General features: G+C 37.6%; 1 protein-coding gene across 6 annotated transcripts in view; it reads right to left on the reverse strand.

Annotated features, from left to right (window-relative positions):
• Positions 1-5,187: 5,187 nt before the first annotated feature.
• Positions 5,188-20,887, reverse strand: part of LOC127419057 (plasma membrane calcium-transporting ATPase 3) — a 96,241-nt gene continuing 80,541 nt past the window's right edge. For 3 of the 6 annotated variants that reach the window (XM_051660125.1, XM_051660124.1, XM_051660129.1), the window contains one exon: positions 5,188-9,761. In XM_051660125.1, coding sequence (XP_051516085.1) covers positions 9,345-9,761 — 417 coding nt within the window. In that variant the 3' untranslated portion in view covers positions 5,188-9,344. Of the gene's footprint in view, positions 9,762-14,455; positions 15,084-20,887 lie in introns of those variants that run through there. The other 3 variants (XM_051660128.1, XM_051660126.1, XM_051660127.1) reach the window with 2 other exon arrangements.

Consider the following 20,887-nt stretch of genomic DNA (forward strand, 5'->3'; position numbering starts at 1 on the left):
CTTGCCTGTTAACGCTGACGAATTGCAAGATACCTTGCTTCGTAACTTTCAAATAATTTCAGCGATCTTCTCTTTATACTAAAAGTCAGGTATACAGGATAAATGTAAGTAAATATGCTGGTTTCTTGATCGTAGTACAATATATGACATACCAAACATACAATAGTGCAACATAACAGTGCAACAGTAAACTGTCTGGTATAGTTTGGTAGTATGTAGCTGTATGTGTGTATCAGTATGCTATGTTAGCTGATAAGTAGTTTTAGTTTAGTCTCAAAGTTTGTAGTAAAACATTCATAACTGTGTAATTTTAATTATGCTACATCATCTCTTCGGCATGATGCCGGTGGATCACGTTCAGTCTCTTTGTACGTTACGTCATTGTTTTAGTTGATGCTCGCTCGCTGGCGTCCCTATGGAGTGTGTGCACGAGCACGAGCAACAGGTAGCTGCTGCAGTTCACTTAACGGCCACAGGTGTCATTGGGTTTCTGAATCTTACATACTGCACCTTTAAGGTTTTTGATTTTCAAAGATATCATTATTGTCCTTGTTTTTGAATGATTTTATGTTTTTAATTGAACAACTGTTTTTAATTCATAATTTTAGATCCAAAACATGTAGACAAAACAGCTTATGTACTACAGTAAGTCCATGTAAAATTGATTCTGCTGGAACAAATGTGCCAAAAAATTCCATATGAAGCAGTACTGCATTATTGGTTAAAGGTGCAATAATCAAGGGGTAATAAAAAGAGGTACCACCCATTTTTGTAAATACTGCATTGCAATATAGGCCTATAATTTCTTAATAATAAAACTTATTCTTAATGCATTGATATCTTTTGAGTAAAAGAATGATAAACATTCACATAAACTGAGAAAATGGGAAATGTATAGTTTGCCTTAACATTTCAGGACATCAAATGTGGCATTTTTCTCAGATAAGGATTGCTTTATCCATTAAACTGAAGATAAACCATTTGTTTTTAAAACAGTGTGGAAAAGTATCTGAAATTGCACAAAATGTTCAAAGAGAGAGAGAGAGAGAGAGAGAGAGAGAGAGAAATATTACTAAAGCAAGACAAAAGTACAAAGGTTTTCTATTGCACTGTATAATGAGTCTGTTTACATCATATTTATATATTAATTTATTTATACACAGCAGGCTGTCCTGTAATCTGTTCTTTGTTTCATAAAAAAACAAATGATGATCAAATGAAAGACAGGGTTTGTGTAAAACAGTCACATGCAAGTCCTTCAGTGTTGTTGGTTTGGGTGGCTCATCCATCGTCTGTGAAGTTAAAAGAGCTGGTCTGAGCAAGTGCAGTATCAGGCATTATGCCATTTCTGAAGGGGAAGCTCCCGCGGCCGAAGTTACAGAGGTTAGTTCACTCTCCATCTCTGTAGCGGATGTAACCCGATCCTTCCGATGGGTGAATATCCGTAAAGCCACGGGTCCAGACGGCATTCCGGGATGCGTCATCAGAGCGTGCGCGAACCAACTGGCTGGTGTTTTTACGGACATTTTCAACCTTTCCCTCTCTTTGTCTGTGGTCCCCACATGCTTTAAAAGGTCAACCATTGTGCCTGTACCAATCCAAAATCACTTGCTCTAATCACTGGCGTCCTATTGCCTGCATATTATTATTATTATTATTATTATTAGTATTTTCTTTTGTTGCAACTGTAAAGCTACACAATACTCTCTCGTCATAGTACTACACATACATGACAAATGCTTAAATAACTTCTTTTACTAAGGCTATTAGACCGAAGAAAGAAAGAAACATACAGCATGTCAGTTTCCTTCCAGGCTACTGTAAATGGACATGGCTTAGCAGTCAGTATGTTATATATAATTGGTCAGGTATGATAGGCCCAATAAATATCCTATTTTAACATATGAGTATGAATATGTACATAATGAGAGAAGTAGTAGGGCTACATTGGAGGACAAAACTCTGTGATGTTTATAAACAAGGAATGACTATGATAACATTGCCGCTTGTAGCCTTCAGCATAGCTCTTTGTGGAGGTAATGATGACAGGATTTTCCCCAGTTCTTTCTATATCTACAACTTCAGTGAGACATCAACAACAGGAGATGGTTAACTCCCTACTATGCTATTCATAGTGTCACACAACAGAACTTGGTTACTTATGATTATTTCTATTTTAAATGCACTGCAATATATTGTTTTTATTTACAACAGGCTAATCGCTAAACCTGCATTTTCCAGACAATAGTTAATAAGCACAACTAAACTGTAGCTATTAAGCAAAAAATCACCTTAAAGGAATATTCTGGGTTCACACTCAAATTTGTTTTTTATTTTTTAGATTTACTAATTTCAGTTTCATAACAAAATTCCATCAAATTTAATTGAGTAATCTTTAATTAAAAAAAAAAAAAAAAAAAAAAACACTTTTACTAATATAATTTTGTTAAACATTAAACAATTCATTTTGATGGAATTTTATTACATTGAAATGCATTAATCTTAAACTTAGGCTAAAACATTTAAGTATACAAGTTAAGCTCAATCAACAGCAATTGAGGCATAATGTCAATTACCACTAAAATTAATATAGAATCATCCCTCCTTTAAAAAAAAGGCAAAAATCTGGGTTACACTGAGGCACTTACAATGGAAATGAATGGGGCTAATCTATAAACATTAAAATACTCACTGTATTAAAAGGATTGCCACAAGATGTGTGTTAACATGATTTTAGTTTGATAAAATTGCTTTCTAAACAATTCTGTGTAAAGTTATATCCAATTATTCATCTTCATTGCCAAGACAGCATAACACTGTGAACCCTTAAACACTCAAAAGCACTTGAATGGAATAAGTTACCGGTGCATATCAAGTGCACAGGGGCGCATTAACGCACAGGTTTACACAGGCTGAAGCCCAGGGGCCCACAACTCCCAGATGGGCCTCTCTCACGGTCACCGCCACCCCATTCTCCCCCATCGATGTTCTCTAGAGGAGCGCATCTAAACGCTTTCAACGGGAGATGCTGTTGTAAGCACAGAGACAGTGTGCAACCATCAACTGGCAGGGGGGCCCCGCGGAATGGTGAGCTAATGGGCCCAGATGTACCTTAATGCGCCCCTGCAAGTGCATAACGAATATGGTTGATATTAGTCTGGAAGTTGAAAAACTTTTTTTAGGTAATTGTTTTACTGATAAAATTTATATTTTGAATAATGTGTACGACAATATTGTATTGCATTTGTAAAAATTTTATACATGTGGACATAGTATGTAAAGGTCAGTGCTATAAATGCCTATGTACCTCTCACCATCAGTGTCATCTGTGACATTGGGGTCCCCCTATAAATGCTCAGGGGCTTGAGCCCCCCTCCATATTTTCTATGGACCCAAGTGGGATGAAAGTACAGCTCCTATCTACTTGAAGAGGGAAAGAACAAAATCTTCAAAACAGTTGGTCAAGATTACGGACAAAGAACATATTTCAAATCAGCAGTAAAATCTGACGACAATGGTCTCATAAATTGTGCTTCTTTACCTCAGATCGCGCAAAAAACACAGTTTTTTTTTAATGCACATTTTGGCTCTTTTACCTGCAAGGTGGAACTTCTGTTTCTACATCTGTCATATTGGGCATTCCAATTTCTCCCATTAATTTTAATACAAGTGTGCCATCTTGGGCTAAATAGTCCCTGTTGAGCCCATGTTATCCAGATTTTCATCACTTAATTTTGGGCAGTCACATCTCTGTTACTCATGATGAAGTCACGACTGCCATATTAATGATCAATTACACATTGGTACTCAGGTGTTGTCATCAATTTGTCCCTCCACTCCACCACATCAGGTCAGCAACAACAACCACTGTGACGGAAGGTAAAAGTGAGCCAAGAGGCAGGGCACAACACTGGTTTGCCCTCATAATGTGAAGATCAATAGTTACACAGTTCCATTGCTGTAATTTATATGGTAAATAACAGTAAAAATTACCAGTTAATGACCAGCAATTTGAAATGTGAGGCAGTGTCTGGTCAGTAGGCCTAAGTTAAACAAACTTATTAAAGTTAATTAATGAACTGTAACCTTGGTCTTGGCACCTCTAAGTCTACCTCCCTCCACTCCAGAGGCAGATGATCTCGAAATCAGGTACAAGCGAAAGGGTCACCTGTCCAAAGGAAAACTATAATTGTGCAGAGGCTCACAACCTCTTACCAATTCATGGCCATACTTTTTAAGAGTATAACGCCTTAAAAAACATTTACACCAATTTTTTTTACCAATTATTTTAGGTAGCCTACCAATTATAAGTGACAAAAACAACATCTTATATAATAGCACCAAGTATCTGAATACAGAGTAATTCTATATGTATTTTTAAACAATTAATATAGTATATGCCTACATTTAGTTATGCATTAGTCATGTGAAGCATGTAGTGAGTATTACAATGGTTCTACCTCAAAATCAAGTTTGTAACTGTGATGTTCCCTCTTTAAACTGCCAAAAATGGGACAGTGTTACTGGGCCTCCGAAGACATATACCCAGGGACACCGTGGGGCCATGATCCAACCCTGGTTGCTCAGCTGTTCATTTTATATCTTAATCCATAATTATTATTATTTGTATCCCATTTTCTCCTAATTTGGAATGCCCAATTCCCACTACTTCATAGGTCCTCGTGGTGGCGCGGTTACTCACCTCAATCCGGGTGGCAGAGGACAAGTCTCAGTTGCCTCCGCTTCTGAGACTGTCAATTCACGCATCTTATCATGTGACTCGTAGTGCATGACACCGCGGAGACTCACAGCATGTGAAGGCTCATGCTACCCTCCGCGATCCACGCACAAATTACCACACGCCCCATTGAGAGTGAGAACCACTAATCACGACCAAGAGGAGGTTACCCCAGGTGACTCTACCCTCCCTAGCAACCGGGCAAATTTGGTTGCTTAGGAGACCTGGTTGGAGTCACTCAGCACACCCTGGATTCAAACTCGTGACTCCAGGGGTGGTAGTCAGCGTCAATACTCGCTGAGTTACCCAGGCCCCCCCAATCCATAATTATTACATATTTCAAAGATTTAAAATTTCCGATAAGGGAGAGAGAGGTTCGAAGGTAGTCCTGTTAAAGCAATTTCATCAGGGCAAAGAAATAATCAGTCACACAATGAAACACAACCACAGACACTTGTCAAAGTTATTATTGTAGAATACTTTGATTTGATTATTTATACAGACAAAAAGTGTTGACTTTTTTCCCAGTAAATTCTTAGATTTCCATACAGTTTAGTCTACAGTATACAGCTGTGTTCTTTCATCATAGATAGATACTTTTTTCTCTTAAATAACAGGCAGGTAATTATTAATATATTTAATTGTTTAATTTTTTTTCTCTTTTTTAAATATTTTTTTTCCATTGTAGAGCAGTATGTGTATGTTCAGGAGAATGTGCAATTGTTTGTTTTTTCCATCAGTTAAAAGAGCACTGCTGGAAAAAGACAAAATTGATAATAATCATTGTAATAATAGTCATAATAATAATCATAATAATGTACAAGCTGTTCAATTTTGATTCTTTACAAAAAAGCAAAAGGAGAAAGAAAGAAAGAGACAATATAAAGTAATAAAACAAAAAAGTGCTTAAATCGTAAACAAAAGATGCACATGTGCACATTTTGGCAAAATGTACAGTGATGGTGCAGTTGTACAATAATTTATAACTTTTATATTAAATATATTATATTATTTACTCTTTTTCACATTACATTTTTTTTCACCTTACCTTGCATGATATTTCTACAACAGGATGAAACAAAATGAAGGCAGACAATAAAGTTTTGATTTACCGTTTTTTTTTTTTTAATTGATATATATGTATGCGTAATATACACTATCGGTCAAAAGTTTTGAAACACTCATTCTTTATTATAATTTTTTTTCACATTTTAGAATAATAGTAAAGTCATCAAAGCTATGGAATAACATAAATGGAAATATGGGAATTATGTTGTGACTATAAAAATCCAAAATAAATCAAAACTGTGTTATATTTTAGCATCTTCAAAGTAGTCACCCTTTGCCTAGAATTTGCAGACATGTACTCTTGACATTTTCTCAACCAACTTCTTGAGGTATCACCCTGGGATGCTTTTTAAACAGTATTGAAGGAGTTCCCATCTATGTTGGGCACTTAGTGGCTGCTTTTCTTTATTATTTGGTCCAAGTCATCAATTTCAAAAACTATTTTTTTTTTTAAAATACAATTTTAGTTTTATAATGAAATAAATTAATATGGTGGCACAATTATATTTTTGTCTACAAAACTAATTTCAAACGTTTAACCATACGTCTTCAGATCAAAAAAATTTTAAGATCATGAGAAACATTTCAGTCAAGTGTTTCAAAACTTTTGACCGGTATTGTACATATGTATCTTTCACTTTTCAGGATTCCAAGTCTCGAAAAAGTGGCTGATAATTTTGGTGGAAAGGAGGGATACCATACATATGCCATTGTTATATATATCATCACTGTCTGGAGAGTTGTAAGATTGGGGTATACGACTTCGATATACTTAGATTTAATATTATTCAGAGACAAGCATAGCTTGAGGCCTATTTTGGTAGTTAAACTTTGCTGAGGATAAGATAAGGTTAGGAAATGTTTGTTTATTATGAATATATGTTTAGCAGGATCAGTGGTCTAATCAAGTTCCATCATCTCTGACCACCACTTTGGTCTGCTGGTTGTGTCTGTGCCTTTAAATGGGTTCAGTCTCATAGACCTGCCAGCGCTCTCGCCAATGGAGACTCCACTGGAACTGTCTGAGCATGATCAACTCATTGAAAGGCTGGACACAGACATACATAGAAAACAGTTTATTAACTGCTTAAAATGGGTGAACAGAGTGATTTTTAAAAATTTGTTTTTTTAGAATTATCAGATTCCATCTATATCTAAACAAACATTTTTTCTGTCTTTGTAGAATGGGTCAACCCATTTTAAACAGTGTGTCTATTGGCATTTAGTAGTTAGGTTGGCAGTGAGATACTGCTCCACTCCCAGGCTCAGTACCTCATGTTTTAAAGAAACCAGGGCAGAGAATCAGGAGGAGATCATCAGCATGGACAGTCCCACACAAATGACAGCACAGATGCGCTGGTAAGAGAAATGTGTATCCACCAACTGTTTAAGAGCCACAGTGAAGCATCGACAGACAAAAGTGAAGTCAAACAATGACGACGAAGAGCGCTATGATATCAACATGCTCTGCACAGACACGACTGACCAATGCAATGACATGATCTAGTGAGGCTCATGCTTGCATTGTCTGCTTTCAATATTTGCCAGTTTCTCAAAACAGGACAATCTAGAAAAGTATTCTATACAGATAAAGGTATTTTTTCTTAGATCCCTATGTACATGTCGTTAAGCATATTTCACAGAGCTGTGGACAGGGCAGTATGTTGCATAAGTGCCAGTCTCCTTCCCAAAATGATTGTATTACATTGCAATGCTTTGACTTTAGCAGTATGATCAAAATTGTACAAACCCAGAAGATTATGGGATGTACTAGGATGTAACCCTTGATGGTACACTGCTCAGTGGAATATAGATGGAATGTAAGTGAATCAAACATACTATAAATTGATCATGCATGTCGTTATATAATAGGGATTATTGTTCTGTGCAAACATATTGTTCTACATTGTCCTCTCTGGAATCATAGAGACCAATAGTCAGACAGTGTGCCACGGTGAACATCAGAATAATTCTGAATGCACCACCCTTTGGGTGTTTGCCAAAAACAGTGAACCCTGATATTGTGCAAAAGTAATGATACCCTCACAGATTGTCCATCGTTAGCATCTTTGATATTCATTAACTAAGGTGTGGCAGTATAAAATGGATTTCCCTACAATCTTTTATGCCCTCTGACCACAGTCTGTATGAGTTTATCATAGATATTTATCGTAATCTGATAAATATTTGACACATATGAGGAAAGCAAGTGTGAATATGAATGTTTTTAAAGGGCCAGCATGTATGCCTGTACTGAGCAAATATAATTATTTGAAAATGTTTAAAGGGTTAATGCATTTGTTGGTGTCATCTAAACAACATGGATTTCAATATGCTTTAAAGTAAAAAAGAAATATAAGACACCATTAAATGTTGAGTCCGGGCAATCCCACTGAAATCACCAGGACTTTGAGTCAGCTCATTTGAATAAGGTAATACATATTAACAAAGGCTATTTTGTCTTAAGGCTGATTGCCATTGCTAAGATGGAAAACCATCAAAATAACTACCACTTTAACCAGTGTATCTCTGAGAGGGGCTTGCCCAAATCCTCTACCCTGTAGCATATTTTAAACAAGAACATATAGAGTATATGTTTAAAATATCAGTACTCATGAGCATTGAAAAATGCTTACTCTCACTCAGAGTAAAGCTACAAATTGTCCTCAAATAAAACGCTAAAAGTATATTTTTCCATAAAATGTTTTAAAACAATGATCAGGCAACAGAAAGTAAAATGGCGCTTCAATGTTTTTGTCTTCTTTTTGTTAATAGCAGACACGTTATAATTTAATTATTCTAAGCTTCAAATTTATATAATCTTTGCTTTGTCAGTGCTTCTTTTTTGTCGCTTTTTTATGTTTTTGACAGACACAACACACACAGACACATAGAGAGAGAGAAATAGACAAAGTGAAAATGATTTTTTTTTTGATGATCTCACAATAACTAAATAGATAAATAAATGAATGAATAAATAAATAAATAAATGTTTTTAAAGCTAATCATAGCATAAAGCATTGGTCATAGAGTAATAAAAATTGTACTCTGTGATGTAGCAATGATAATCTGAGCACTCATGAAGATGGTTGAAATAGTAAGAAGTCAAAACATGATAATAATCGTACTGAGTTTAGTAACACCAAAAAAGTGAATGGGCCCCTAGGGAACTTATATTCCTTTGCATTCTGAGAAGTCAGTAGTCACCAGCACTAAAAACCACTAAAAGTCCATCGGGTCTGGATTCCTCACCTCAGGCCCGTTCAAAGGAACTCCAGACACACAGCAGACTGGCCTCCTCTCCACACAGTGAGAGGAGAATTGCATGTGGCCTTAGTTGTTGTTGAAACATGAGGAGTGATAGTGATTGTAGTGGATGGTGGTAGTGGTAATGGTAAGTGATTGTAATGTGATGGACCCTGTCTTCTGCTCAGTGAGTAGGGGGTCAACCACCTATATCATGTCCACAGGTGCCTCCCCCACCAGCCTGACTCACACAACTGCATCCTCAAAGTCTTGTAGGTTTATCTGGAGTCAGTCAGAGAGAAGTCTCCAGGGCGAGGAGGGGGTAGAGTTGTCGAGAGGGGGATGTCCAGTGCCCATTGGGGCTTGTGGGGATGTTTAGGTTGTAGACGGCACTCTCGATGGCGTTGTTGTTGCAGTTAGGTGTGGCGGGGAGGCTGTACTGGCGATAGGGGCGTGGCGGTGGGCGGGAACGCTGTGGTTGCTGGACCGGAGGAGGAGGGGGCTTTCGGAAGGCTGGATGCAATTGGTGGTTATGCCTCGACCACTCTGATTCTTCTTCAATGTCTGTGTCGTCAATCAGCGGGATGTTGTGAATGTAGTCGTTGATGAGAAACTCGGGGTGTGCCATGAAGTTGTGGATGGAATTCCTGGATGCGGGTTTCTCCATTCCTTCATAAAGGGAGCTATGGAACGCTTTCACCACCCGCATCTAGATGTGAGCAGAGGGTATAAGGCACAGAACAGGCAAGAGAGAAAAGAGCAGAAAAAGAGTGTGGGGATAAAAATGGAAGAAGAAATAACAGGGAGATGGAGAGGAAAAGTAAGGACAAGAGAAAGAAAGAGAGAGAAGAGTGGGAGCAAAGAAATCTTTAGTGCATGTTTGGTAGAATAGACTTGAAACACCATAGAACCTGTTCTGAACATGCCTTACAATAAACAGACAGCTCAAGGTCAGGTTGCTGCAAAATGTAACATTCACTGATTGTGTTTTGTATTGTACATAAAACAGAGCTTCAACCAAATTTTATCTGTAATTGGTTAGTACATGTTTTTTAGTTTGGGTAGCCACACAAAACATTTTTGGTACTTAAAGGTACAGTGTGTGATTTGTGCATAATAGTCACACCAAAGTGAATTGCAAAAATAATTAGATGAAGAAACCTTGCCACCACAATTTCCCAAATAGGGCCTCAGTACACTGCCCCAGGTAAAGCCTGTCCCCATGTTTCTATAATGTTCTGGTGCTGAGATATTGCTGGGCCCCTAGGGGCCTCCAGGAGCCCTCAAAGGGCCTTGATACACTGCCTGAGGTCAAATGAGTCCATCCCCATGTTTCTGCAGTGTCCCAGTGCCGAGATATGGCTGGGGGATTTTGCTATACGGTTGCTAGAGCATATTTAGCCAGTTTCTAGGGAGATATTGAAAGACTGCTTGCTTACCCGAGTCAAATTAGCCCACCTCGAAATGTCTACGACATTCTAATCTGGAGATATGATCACTCTGATCCCTTTACAATGTTAAGTCTACAGGATTTTCTTGCATGTGTTTCGCATCCAAAAGCAAAGCACACCTCTCGTCTTTGAGCTGGTTGTTTTGACATCTCATTCATGAGTGTATGAGTTATGAGCCAAATATTTGGTGTAAGAAGAATTGGAAAATCTGTAAACGATGGTCAGTGCAGTAGTAATAGTGGTGCTGTAGCAAGCACCACTAACTAGACACATTTGCTGAAGAAAATTAGAATTTGCCTCAATTTGCCTCAAATTCCATTGTTAGGTGCCGTGAGTCCAAAAAGCCAACCGTGTCTATTATATTAGGGCCCCAATGTTAAAGCCTCCACATAGACCTCAGTACATTACCCAAAGTGAAAAAAGCCCATCCCCATGTCTATATGATATTCTGGAGGGGCCCCAGGAAGGGTCTCAGAACAGTAAACCAAGTGACAATTCGACCCCCGTGATATTTTTCAGCTGAGATATGGCTGAGGCCACCACTAACGACACTCTTTGCATTTTCTATTGTTTGGTGAATCTCATTCCATTATTTGAGCCATGTGATAAGGAGGAGGGCGGGGCCGGGCCGTGAGTCCACATGGCTGGCCCCCAATCGGGCTAATCAGCTGAGGAGAGGGATAAGGCCGAGCTGGATGCAGCAGTTCGGGAGAGAGAGAGCCCCGTGCAGCTATCGTGTGTGTGTTTGTGTCTTTTTGTTTCATTAAATATTTCTGTGACTGTTCAGCCAGTTCCCGCCTCATACTTGCCCATTTGAACCATGTTACATTGGTGCTGAAGCCCGGGAAGGAGGAGGGATGTCATGGAGTCCTCGCCACTGCGGTTTGCCCAAAGGAGCAGCCGCAGCCTTCCGCCGGGGGACGGAGGAGTTGCTGCCGGCTGCCTGGACACGGAGGAACGGCCGCCGTCCATGAGGGGAGGAGGGGCTCGCTGCCGGCCACCTGGAGCAGTGGAGCCGCTGCCAGGGGCGGAGGGGCTCACTACTGGCCGCCAGTATGCGGAGGAGTTTTCCTTCTGCCAGGGGTCGGAGGACTTGATCAGGTCCGCCCGGGGAGGAGCGGCTGTCATCCGCCAGAGTGTGGAGGAGTGGTTGAGGACCAGGCGACGGCGTGTCGGGGAACCGGCGAGCAATTTTTTTCTCTCTCTCCTCTCTCTCTCCCACTGTCGCTCCACCTTGCCCTTTCCCTCTCCTCTTTTCCCTCCCAGGTCTCGAAATGCGGGGAAAGCCTACCGGAAAGGTGGGGGGGGGGGGGGTTGTATGTCATGCCGGGGGCTACCCGGCCTGAGGCAAAGGAAGGAGGAATGTGACGAAGAGGAAGGCGTGGCTGGCGGTGCAGACCACGGCCCGGACCCGCCCTCGGGCTAATCAGTCGAGGAGAGGGATAAGGCCGAGTCGGATGCGGCAGTTCGGGAGAGAGAGAGCCACACACAGCTGCCGTGTGTGTGTTTGTGTTTTGTGTCTTTTTGTTTCAATAAATATTACTTTGACTGTTCAGCCAGTTCCCGCCTCCTCCTTGCCCATTTGAACCATGTTACAAACCAATATTACTATGTTGGGCCACTCAAATATACAGATTGCAATTCTATTTGATGCTGCTACTGGTATAGCACTTACACACTGCACCTTTCATCCGTTAGATTCTAATATGTAGAATCTTAGGCTTTACACTAAAGCTGCACAACCAGATCTTAAGAGTTTCTCAAAGAAAGAGAGATGACAAACAAAATAAAACCAAATTGTTAAGATGCAGGAAATGGCCCCAAGCTGTCAGTTCACAAACATCACTCAAAAAAATTATGATGGACATTCTCATAACCTCAAAACAGAAAACACCAATACAAAACATATGCCATGTGTGTATATTGACCCATTAGTGGTAAACTGAAACAGTGATCCAAACAGAAAGACAGAAACAGGAAGAAGATGTCTTAAAACACACATAGACACATTGCCATTTGAAAAAAAGAGTGGGTTAGAATCTGCAACAAAGTGCTAAGCAAAACATCAGACGGAGTGAAAAATGCAGAATATACAGATGCATGACTGAGGTTCTGGCTGGCGGAATGGAGAAAGGACACACCCACACCCACAGCCTGCAGTGATGATGTGCTCATCATCTTATGCCTCATTAGTACTAGCAGCATTCAGGGGTGTGGCTACAACTCAGGTATGGTAATGAAGCAATGGCACTCTAGTCATGTGATCGTGATATCATAAAAGTAGCCATGGAGGTAACATGCGTAATCAGCCAATGGTGTCAATTAATGCCAATGAGTGAAAATAGGTCATAGGCTTTGAAGAGATACTATAGCTGAGGTGTGTTAAATATCCAATGATCTAATAATTGTATCTATGCATTTATTAGTGTCACCCTGAATAGCAAACAGAGTTTTATTTCTGTTTTGCATTCTATAATCATGGTTTAATTGAAATGGAAATAATAATAGTTTGAAGATCAATTACTTACAGTAGTAAGATGGCTACAATTTAAAAATTATAAAACAGTTGTGAAAGCTGACTGTTCGACACATGTCCACCAAATCACTGTGCTGCACCTACTGTATAGCAGAGATTGTTATTGCTGTGGCATAGCAATGTTTTGTTATGTCAGGGATGATATCTTCTAGTGGAACAATGACAATGAATTTCCTTAATATTCTGTTTTACTAACAAGAATGCACTCAAGGAGATGCTATTGTGAATACTCTTCTGTGCAACATGCTAAACAACACTCTTTAGCCGTGACTAGGGGTGGGAATCAGCAGGGACCTGGCAATATGATATTACATTGATATCTGGGTCGCTATGAAATCTAGATACAATAATAATGTGATCCTTTCTATTTAGTGCATATTACAATTTTAAATGATATTTTAAATATTTATTCTTAGCATTAGAATATCGAAACAGTATTGTGAGGGTAAAATATTGCTACACGAAACAATAATATTACGCTTCTTTACATTTAGTGTATTGAGATTAACAATTCTGTGGCTCAATCTATTTTGTTCCAAAAGTACTGAAGTTAAAAATAGGGCTGTCGATTTAACGTATTAATTCGGTGCAATATATTATATGAAAAATAAGGGTTAAATTGTTTTTTTAAACAACGCACCTCATCAAACCCACGAGATCGGGCAGCATAGCCTTTCACAGATGATGCGTTCTTGCTCTCAAAGACAGCTAAATGAAGCACAACAGAATTTAGGAAACTCAACAAACAAGTTTCAAACTGTTTAACTTGACACAGTGTCCTAAAAACAGCGCTTATGACTAGAGATGCTGAAAACCACTGAGATGCGACACAACCAAAGTGAGACACTCCAAAAGCATCCATCTGACGCATGAGGAAATAGTAAGAAATCAAAACATTAATTAATCGGCACATCATGCAATTAATTTGATTACAATTTTTAATCGATTGACAGCCCTAGTTAAAAATGTAAAAAAAAAATACTGATTCTTGCCATTACAATATTGATACAGTACTGCACTAAAAAAAAAAATATTTTAGCCTATTTTTAAGATTTATGCATTTCAATTTCAAAACAAAATTCCATCAAATTCCATAAAAATTAATCAAAATTAATTAATCATTACCAAATTTAATCAAATCAAATTTAATCAAACTTAAATTTCTAAGAGTTTTGAGTGAGGTCAAATATCGCAACACAATACAATAATATTGTGATTCAAAACTATATATTACGATCCTTCAGCCTGTTCTCATTATTCTAAATTGGATTTAAGTTCTTTGTGCAATTATAACCCAATACCGTAGTAAGTTTTTTTTACACTCTCGCTTGATTGAGTGGTGCTCAATCTCTTTTTCCCAAAAGTATTGAATTGAAAATGTAACTAAATATTGATTCTTGCTTTTAGAATATCGATACAGTATTGTGAGTAAAATATTGCAGTTCTTTGAAATTTACTGTACTGTACTGTTTCTCCCCACCTCTAGCCAAAATTGTATTCACAATATAGCCCAGCCTCTCATACCTTATTGCTTATTTGCTCCTTAGGTTCAAATCACATTGTCTGCCAGAGGAAATCTAATAGAATTTCAAAAGACATCATCTAGTTGGATGATGGCTTCTCTGAGGCTTTTCACTTCCTGGCACTAAGCCACTGATTACATGACACCGACTGATGTGACAGAAGACCTTAACAAGCACTATCACACTGACAAGAACAGAGCAGGCAAAATAAACAAGGACACAACATCTCTGGTTTCCGCAAAAGTCACCTTATCAGCACAAATGGATCACACCATTATACAGTATCATATGCCTGAAATTAAATGTTTTTTTTTTTGTTTTTTTTTAAATCTCTGTAAGGGATACTTTTCTGGATTACTGTTTAGATGACAGATACCGTTGTGGATGTGTAGAAATGTGTGGAACAGCATATTTAGTGAGAGAGAGAGAGAGAGAGAAAGAGTGCAAGCATCTTTCAGCATGCAGCAGAGCAGACAAGAGCAGATGACAGAGAAAGAATAGTTGTAGAAATCAGCCTCAGTCTGGGAATGCAGAGAAAAGAGGAAGAAGCACAGGAACCAATCAGAAAGCACAATGCACAGCATGCTGTGCTCATTCCAGTGTAGCTGTCTCATTCTCGTGTTACAAGAAGAAAATAAAACTCAAGTTCAAACTAAAAACTAAAAAAGCATGACGGTAAGCAGTCAAACTCATGCTGTATGAGTAAATCAAATGCAATTGTAGCACATATACACACGCATCTCTTGTGTGTATATTTAGAAGGAAGGAGATTTGAGAGCACAATCCTTTGCTGTGGCCACAGGCCGGTGCAGACCCCCCTCCACCCATTCCAGCACTCACCCAGCAAAGGAAAAGAAGCTAAAATGACCAAGAAAGAATTCACAAGAGACAAACAAACAAACAGGAACGGACGGTCAAGCATTTAGTTAAGTGCTTATCTGTTTTTCCAAAGAGCCTGTTTGTTGCTAAAAAAAAAAGATGTCATTTGAAATCTGAATTGACAAATCTTTTTGTTGTTTGTTTTCATTTTTGTTTTTTCTTTCTTTCTTTGTTTTTTTTTACATGGAAACAGGTAAACATTCGAGTATATTGCCCACTTTTGGGAAATGTGTGCTTTTAGAACTGATTTTCTCTTTGCTCTGGATGCTAACATGCCAGATTATTATCCACTGTCTCCCCCACGTTGTCCTTCAAAAGAAAAAAGCTTGATGGAAAAACTTTATCATTACAACAAAACTAAAAAAGGACTCCTTTATTTAACAAATATTTCCCAAAGATGTCTGAAATCAAAAATAGAGCTACACAGAAAGACTTGGAAGAAGCAGACAGTGATAAGATGCAGGAAAGGAGAGGAAGTAGTTAACAAAACTGTGATGGAAACTGAGAAATAATGACATCATGTTGAATTTCTAAGTTTGCATTGTGGGTGGTTTATGTGTAAAGAATCATAAAACGTTAAAAGGGTAGTTCATCCGAAAATATAAATTCTGTCATCATTTACTCACCCTCATGTTGTTCCAAACCTACAGTTGTGTAAAAGTTTTAGGCACTTAAGATGTTTCACAAAATCATTTGCCTTAAGATGGTTATTTATATCTTCAGCTTTAGTGTGTCAATAGGAAAAATACATTTTAGACTCCCAAATATTGCTTTTGCAAACAGAAAAGATTAGAATAGAAGAACAGGGAGCCCTGCAAGAGATGGCATTGCCCCCACAGTGCCCCCCCACTGAACATCGAGTCAGTCTGAGATTACATAAAGAGACAGAAGCAATTGAGACAGCCTAAATAGATAGAAGAACTGTGGCGAATTCTCCAAGAAGCTTGGAACATCCTATCTGCCAACAACCAAGAAAAACTGTGTCCAGGTGACCTAGGAGAATTGGGGCTGATTTAAGGTGGTCACACAGAATATTGATTTAGCTTTTTAATGTTTACTAGGGATGGGCATTTTGGTAATTTTGTCTACTTGACTAGTACTCGAGGGGCGATTACATGCTCATAACTGTATGTATAATAACTTGTCTGACAAACATCTATGGCTGCTGCATTGTGTCTTGTTGTTCCAGTGTATTGTCTATTCATCATTATAGGCTGTTATAAAATAAAATGTTACAAAATGTACAAAAGATTGCATAATCAAAATATAATGCATCATATTTTGTCATTATTTGAAGATTCACTGCCCAGCTTAGAAAGAATGTGCACAATGTGTCTGTCTGTTCTTCCTTCAGGTTACCGTAGTAATCTTTGTAAGCGCGCACCAGTTTTTTTAGTGACTGTCTGAACCATCTATTTTCAAATCGCTTTTGGCTTATCAGTAGATGCCATAACCATCGCGTTTTTAATATGCGTGTTAAGCTGAAGTTCAGTTTTGAAGACGCTGCATTCTGATCCATTTAGCTGCGCTCTGTCAAAGTGTTTGAAACACTCGCCTGCTGTATATGTGCTGCTTCAGCGCATTGAGTCCACTGCCATACTTCCGTATGTGTGTGTATGTGCGTGTCTAAGTGTGTGTGTGTGTGTGCGTCCAAGTGTTCGCTCTTGTGAGGAAAGCCTCGATGCTCCGTATTGTTGTTGCTGTGATTCATGAAGAATTCCATTCAACTCGGAGAGTCGGAATTTCCACCTTTCAACTGGGGAAAGTGCAACGGAATGACACTTTATATCGGATATCTAACTTGGAAACTCATGTGGAAATCTTCATTCATTTCATCGAGATGCAGGTGTGCGTTACATCACGCAAACATGACGCCACCCAGGGCAGGGAGGTTTAAAGTCAGTGACAAACATTCACTTTTATTAAATAATGTCCATTAACGAGTCAAAGTTCTTACATTAAATGTTCATATAATGTGTTTAGCAAACGTTTTGCAGAGGCAGGTGTTCAAAACACGGTTAATTACACTCTCTTTTGATTATCGTAACGATAGCATTGCAGCGTCGTATATCAGTTTGGTTGCTATGAGACGTCTCTGATAATCAATGTACCCCTCAAAACCATAATGTAATCAATCTCAAAATTAAAAATAAGCTTCTTCTTTGACACGTTTGTGTTTAGTTGTCAGGTAACTGTCACTGGATTTGGAATTGAGTGAAAAGTCACATCATGCATGATCACTATCGATCATCGTTTTCATGATCGATCGTTGCTGCCATGTCTGAGTACCCGAGTACTCGAGTACTTGTGCCCATCCCTAATGTTTACTGGACTTTGTATGACATTAAGTGATAAATAAAAACTATTTATGGCATTATTTTTGAAGACATCCTCACTATGCAACATTTTTCACAAGTGACTAAAACCTTTGCACAGTACTGTATATGACTTATTTCCATGGAGCAAAAAATATGGTTATTATCAGTCACCATTTACTTCTATTATTTTTTTTTTCTCTCCATACAGTGAAAGTAAATGGTGACTGTCAAATATCTCCTTTTGTGTTCTGCAGAAAAAATAAATTCAAACAGGTTTGTAACAACATGAGGGTGAGAAAATTATGACAGAATTTAATTTTTTTTATGAACTATCCCTTTAAGAGCAATCAGTGCTCTGCATCCAATGGAAAAGACACTGACCAATTTTCACTCACGATAAAGGGCAAATAATGAAGCTTGTCAAATAATGTAGTGAATTCTCAATATATCTAAATGTCTTTACTGTATGTCTTTAATTTGTTTGCTTGTAAAAAAAAGTGTAAATGTAAATGACTGTAAATGTATTATATAATAAAGTATCTTTCAAAAGTATCTAGACTCTGAACTAATTCTCTCAATTTGTCAAATTACAAATCCTACACTGGAATTTTGTTCTGTTGCATTTTAAATTATAGCAATAAACTGAAAATTAATAATTGTATTTAATTATAAAATTTAAACAGCAGCCCCACATTATGAAGCTACTACTGTCATGCTACATTGTGTGGTGTTTTTTAAGTGTGGACAGCGTTATTTTTATACCACACGCTGAAACTTAAAAAAATGTTTGCACATACGTTTGCTACTATAACATATATATATATATATATATATATATATATATATATATATATATATATATATATATATATATATATATAATTTCTTTCCATAAGAGCAAAATTTGTACATTATTCCAAACTTCTGGCCGCGAGTGTATATATAATATTTAATACATACATATATATATATATATATATATATATATATATATATATATATATATATATATATATATATACGTATATATATATATACTGTATACTCCATACATACTTTCTATTGTTTCTTTTGTGCCACCCTACTATACAAGCCAGAGAACTTGATATGATCAACTGAAATGCCTTTACTAAGTTTTAAATCTTCTGAATTCAATAGCTCCTTCAAAGTGATGTTGAATGTATTGCAAATTTTGTTCCTTTTCTTAGTGGTTGTTTCTTATAACTAACGCTGAAGTATGTAATTTTTGTACCATTAGAGGCACCAAACCAGAATTGCAAAAAGAAACATTGTTTTGCTTACTGAATAAGCCCCTGTCAGGTAGTCCCGCCCTGAACTCACACCATTGGTCGAGTTACTGTTGTTGTGTCTCATGAGAGGGGTGGCTCAAAACAAACAGAGGAATTTTCATAGTGCCACAGAGACACAGTGTTTACAGTTTTCAAGAAAATTATGAATGGCTTACTTATAGTTGTCTCTGCATATTAAGCTGGGATAGGAGAAAGTATTTTTACACAAAAAAAAGTTACACATTTGAGCTTTAAACCTAGAGTGCACAACAGGACCTTCCAAACACTGACAAGTTGTTTTGTATCTTTTTCCTAATTAATGAATTTGTTTTATCTCTTAATTTCTTTGGAAGACTCTTTAGCCTTTATTTTCAAGGCTCTCCTTCAGATTCACCTTGAATAATGAAGCTTTAACTGTGGGGGTTTAACAACACATTTTGAGTGAGTCAAATTGTTTTAATGATTCAATTGGAAGGCAACTGAGTCCTCATAAGGGCTATTTAATTTAATTTGTGTAAACAGAAACTTTTAAAGCTATTAGTTATAAACATATATATATATATATATATATATATATATATATATATGTATGTATGCATGTATGTATGTATTAAATATTATATATACACTCACGGCCAAAAGTTTGGAATAATGTACAAATTTTGCTCTTATGGAAAGAAATTGGTACTTTGATTCACCAAAGTGGCATTCAACTGATCACAATTTATAGTCAGGACATTAATAACGTAAAAAATTACTATTACAATTTGAAAAAAAAAAATCTGAACTTCTTAAACTACTTCAAAGAGTTCTCATCAAAACATCCTCCACGTGCAGCAATGACAGCTCTGCAGATCCTTGGCATTCTAGCTGTCAGTTTGTCCAGATACTCAGGTGACGTTTCACTCCACGCTTCCTGTAGCATTTACCATAGATGTGGCTGTCTTGTCGGGCACTTCTCGCGCACCTTACAGTCTAGCTGATCCCACAAAAGCTCAATGGGGTTAAGATCCAGAACACTCTTTTCCAATTATCTATTGTCCAATGTCTGTGTTTCTTTGCCCACTCTAACCTTTTCTTTTTATTTTTCTGTTTCAAAAGTGGCTTTTTCTTTGCAATTCTTCCCATAAGGCCTGCACCCCTGAGTCTTCTCTTTACTGATGTACATGAAACTGGTGTTGAGCGGATAGAATTCAATGATGCTGTCAGCTGAGGACATGTGAGGTATCTATTTCTCAAACTAGAGACTCTGATGTACTTATCCTCTTGTTTAGTTGTACATCTGGCCTTCCACATCTCTTTCTGTCCTTGTTAGAGCCAGTTGTCCTTTGTCTTTGAAGACTGTGGTGTACACCTTTATATGAAATCTTCAGTTTTTTTGGCAATTTCAAGCATTGTATATCCTTCATTCCTCAAAACAATGATTGACTGAGTTTCTAGAGAAAGCTGTTTCTTTTTTGCCATTTTTGACCTAATATTGATCTTAAGACATGCCAGTCTATTGCATACTGTGGCAACTCAAAAACAAACACAAAGACAATGTTAAGCTTCATAAAATAAACCAAATAGCTTTCAACTGTGTTTGATATAATGGCAAGTGATTTTCTAGTACCAAATTAGCAATTTAGCATGATTGGAGTGATGGCTGCTGGAAATGGGGCCTGTCTAGATTTGGTCAAAAATGACTTTTTTCAAATAGTGATGGTGCTGTTTTTTACATCAGTAATGTTCTGACTGTATTTTGTGATCAATTGAATGCCACTTTGGTGAATTAAAGTAAAAATAGCAAAATCTGTACATTATTCCAAACTTTTGGCCGCCGGTGTATTTAAATAAATA

Source organism: Myxocyprinus asiaticus, chromosome 28 (assembly GCF_019703515.2).
Source record: "Myxocyprinus asiaticus isolate MX2 ecotype Aquarium Trade chromosome 28, UBuf_Myxa_2, whole genome shotgun sequence".
Taxonomy (NCBI): Eukaryota; Metazoa; Chordata; class Actinopteri; order Cypriniformes; family Catostomidae; genus Myxocyprinus; species Myxocyprinus asiaticus.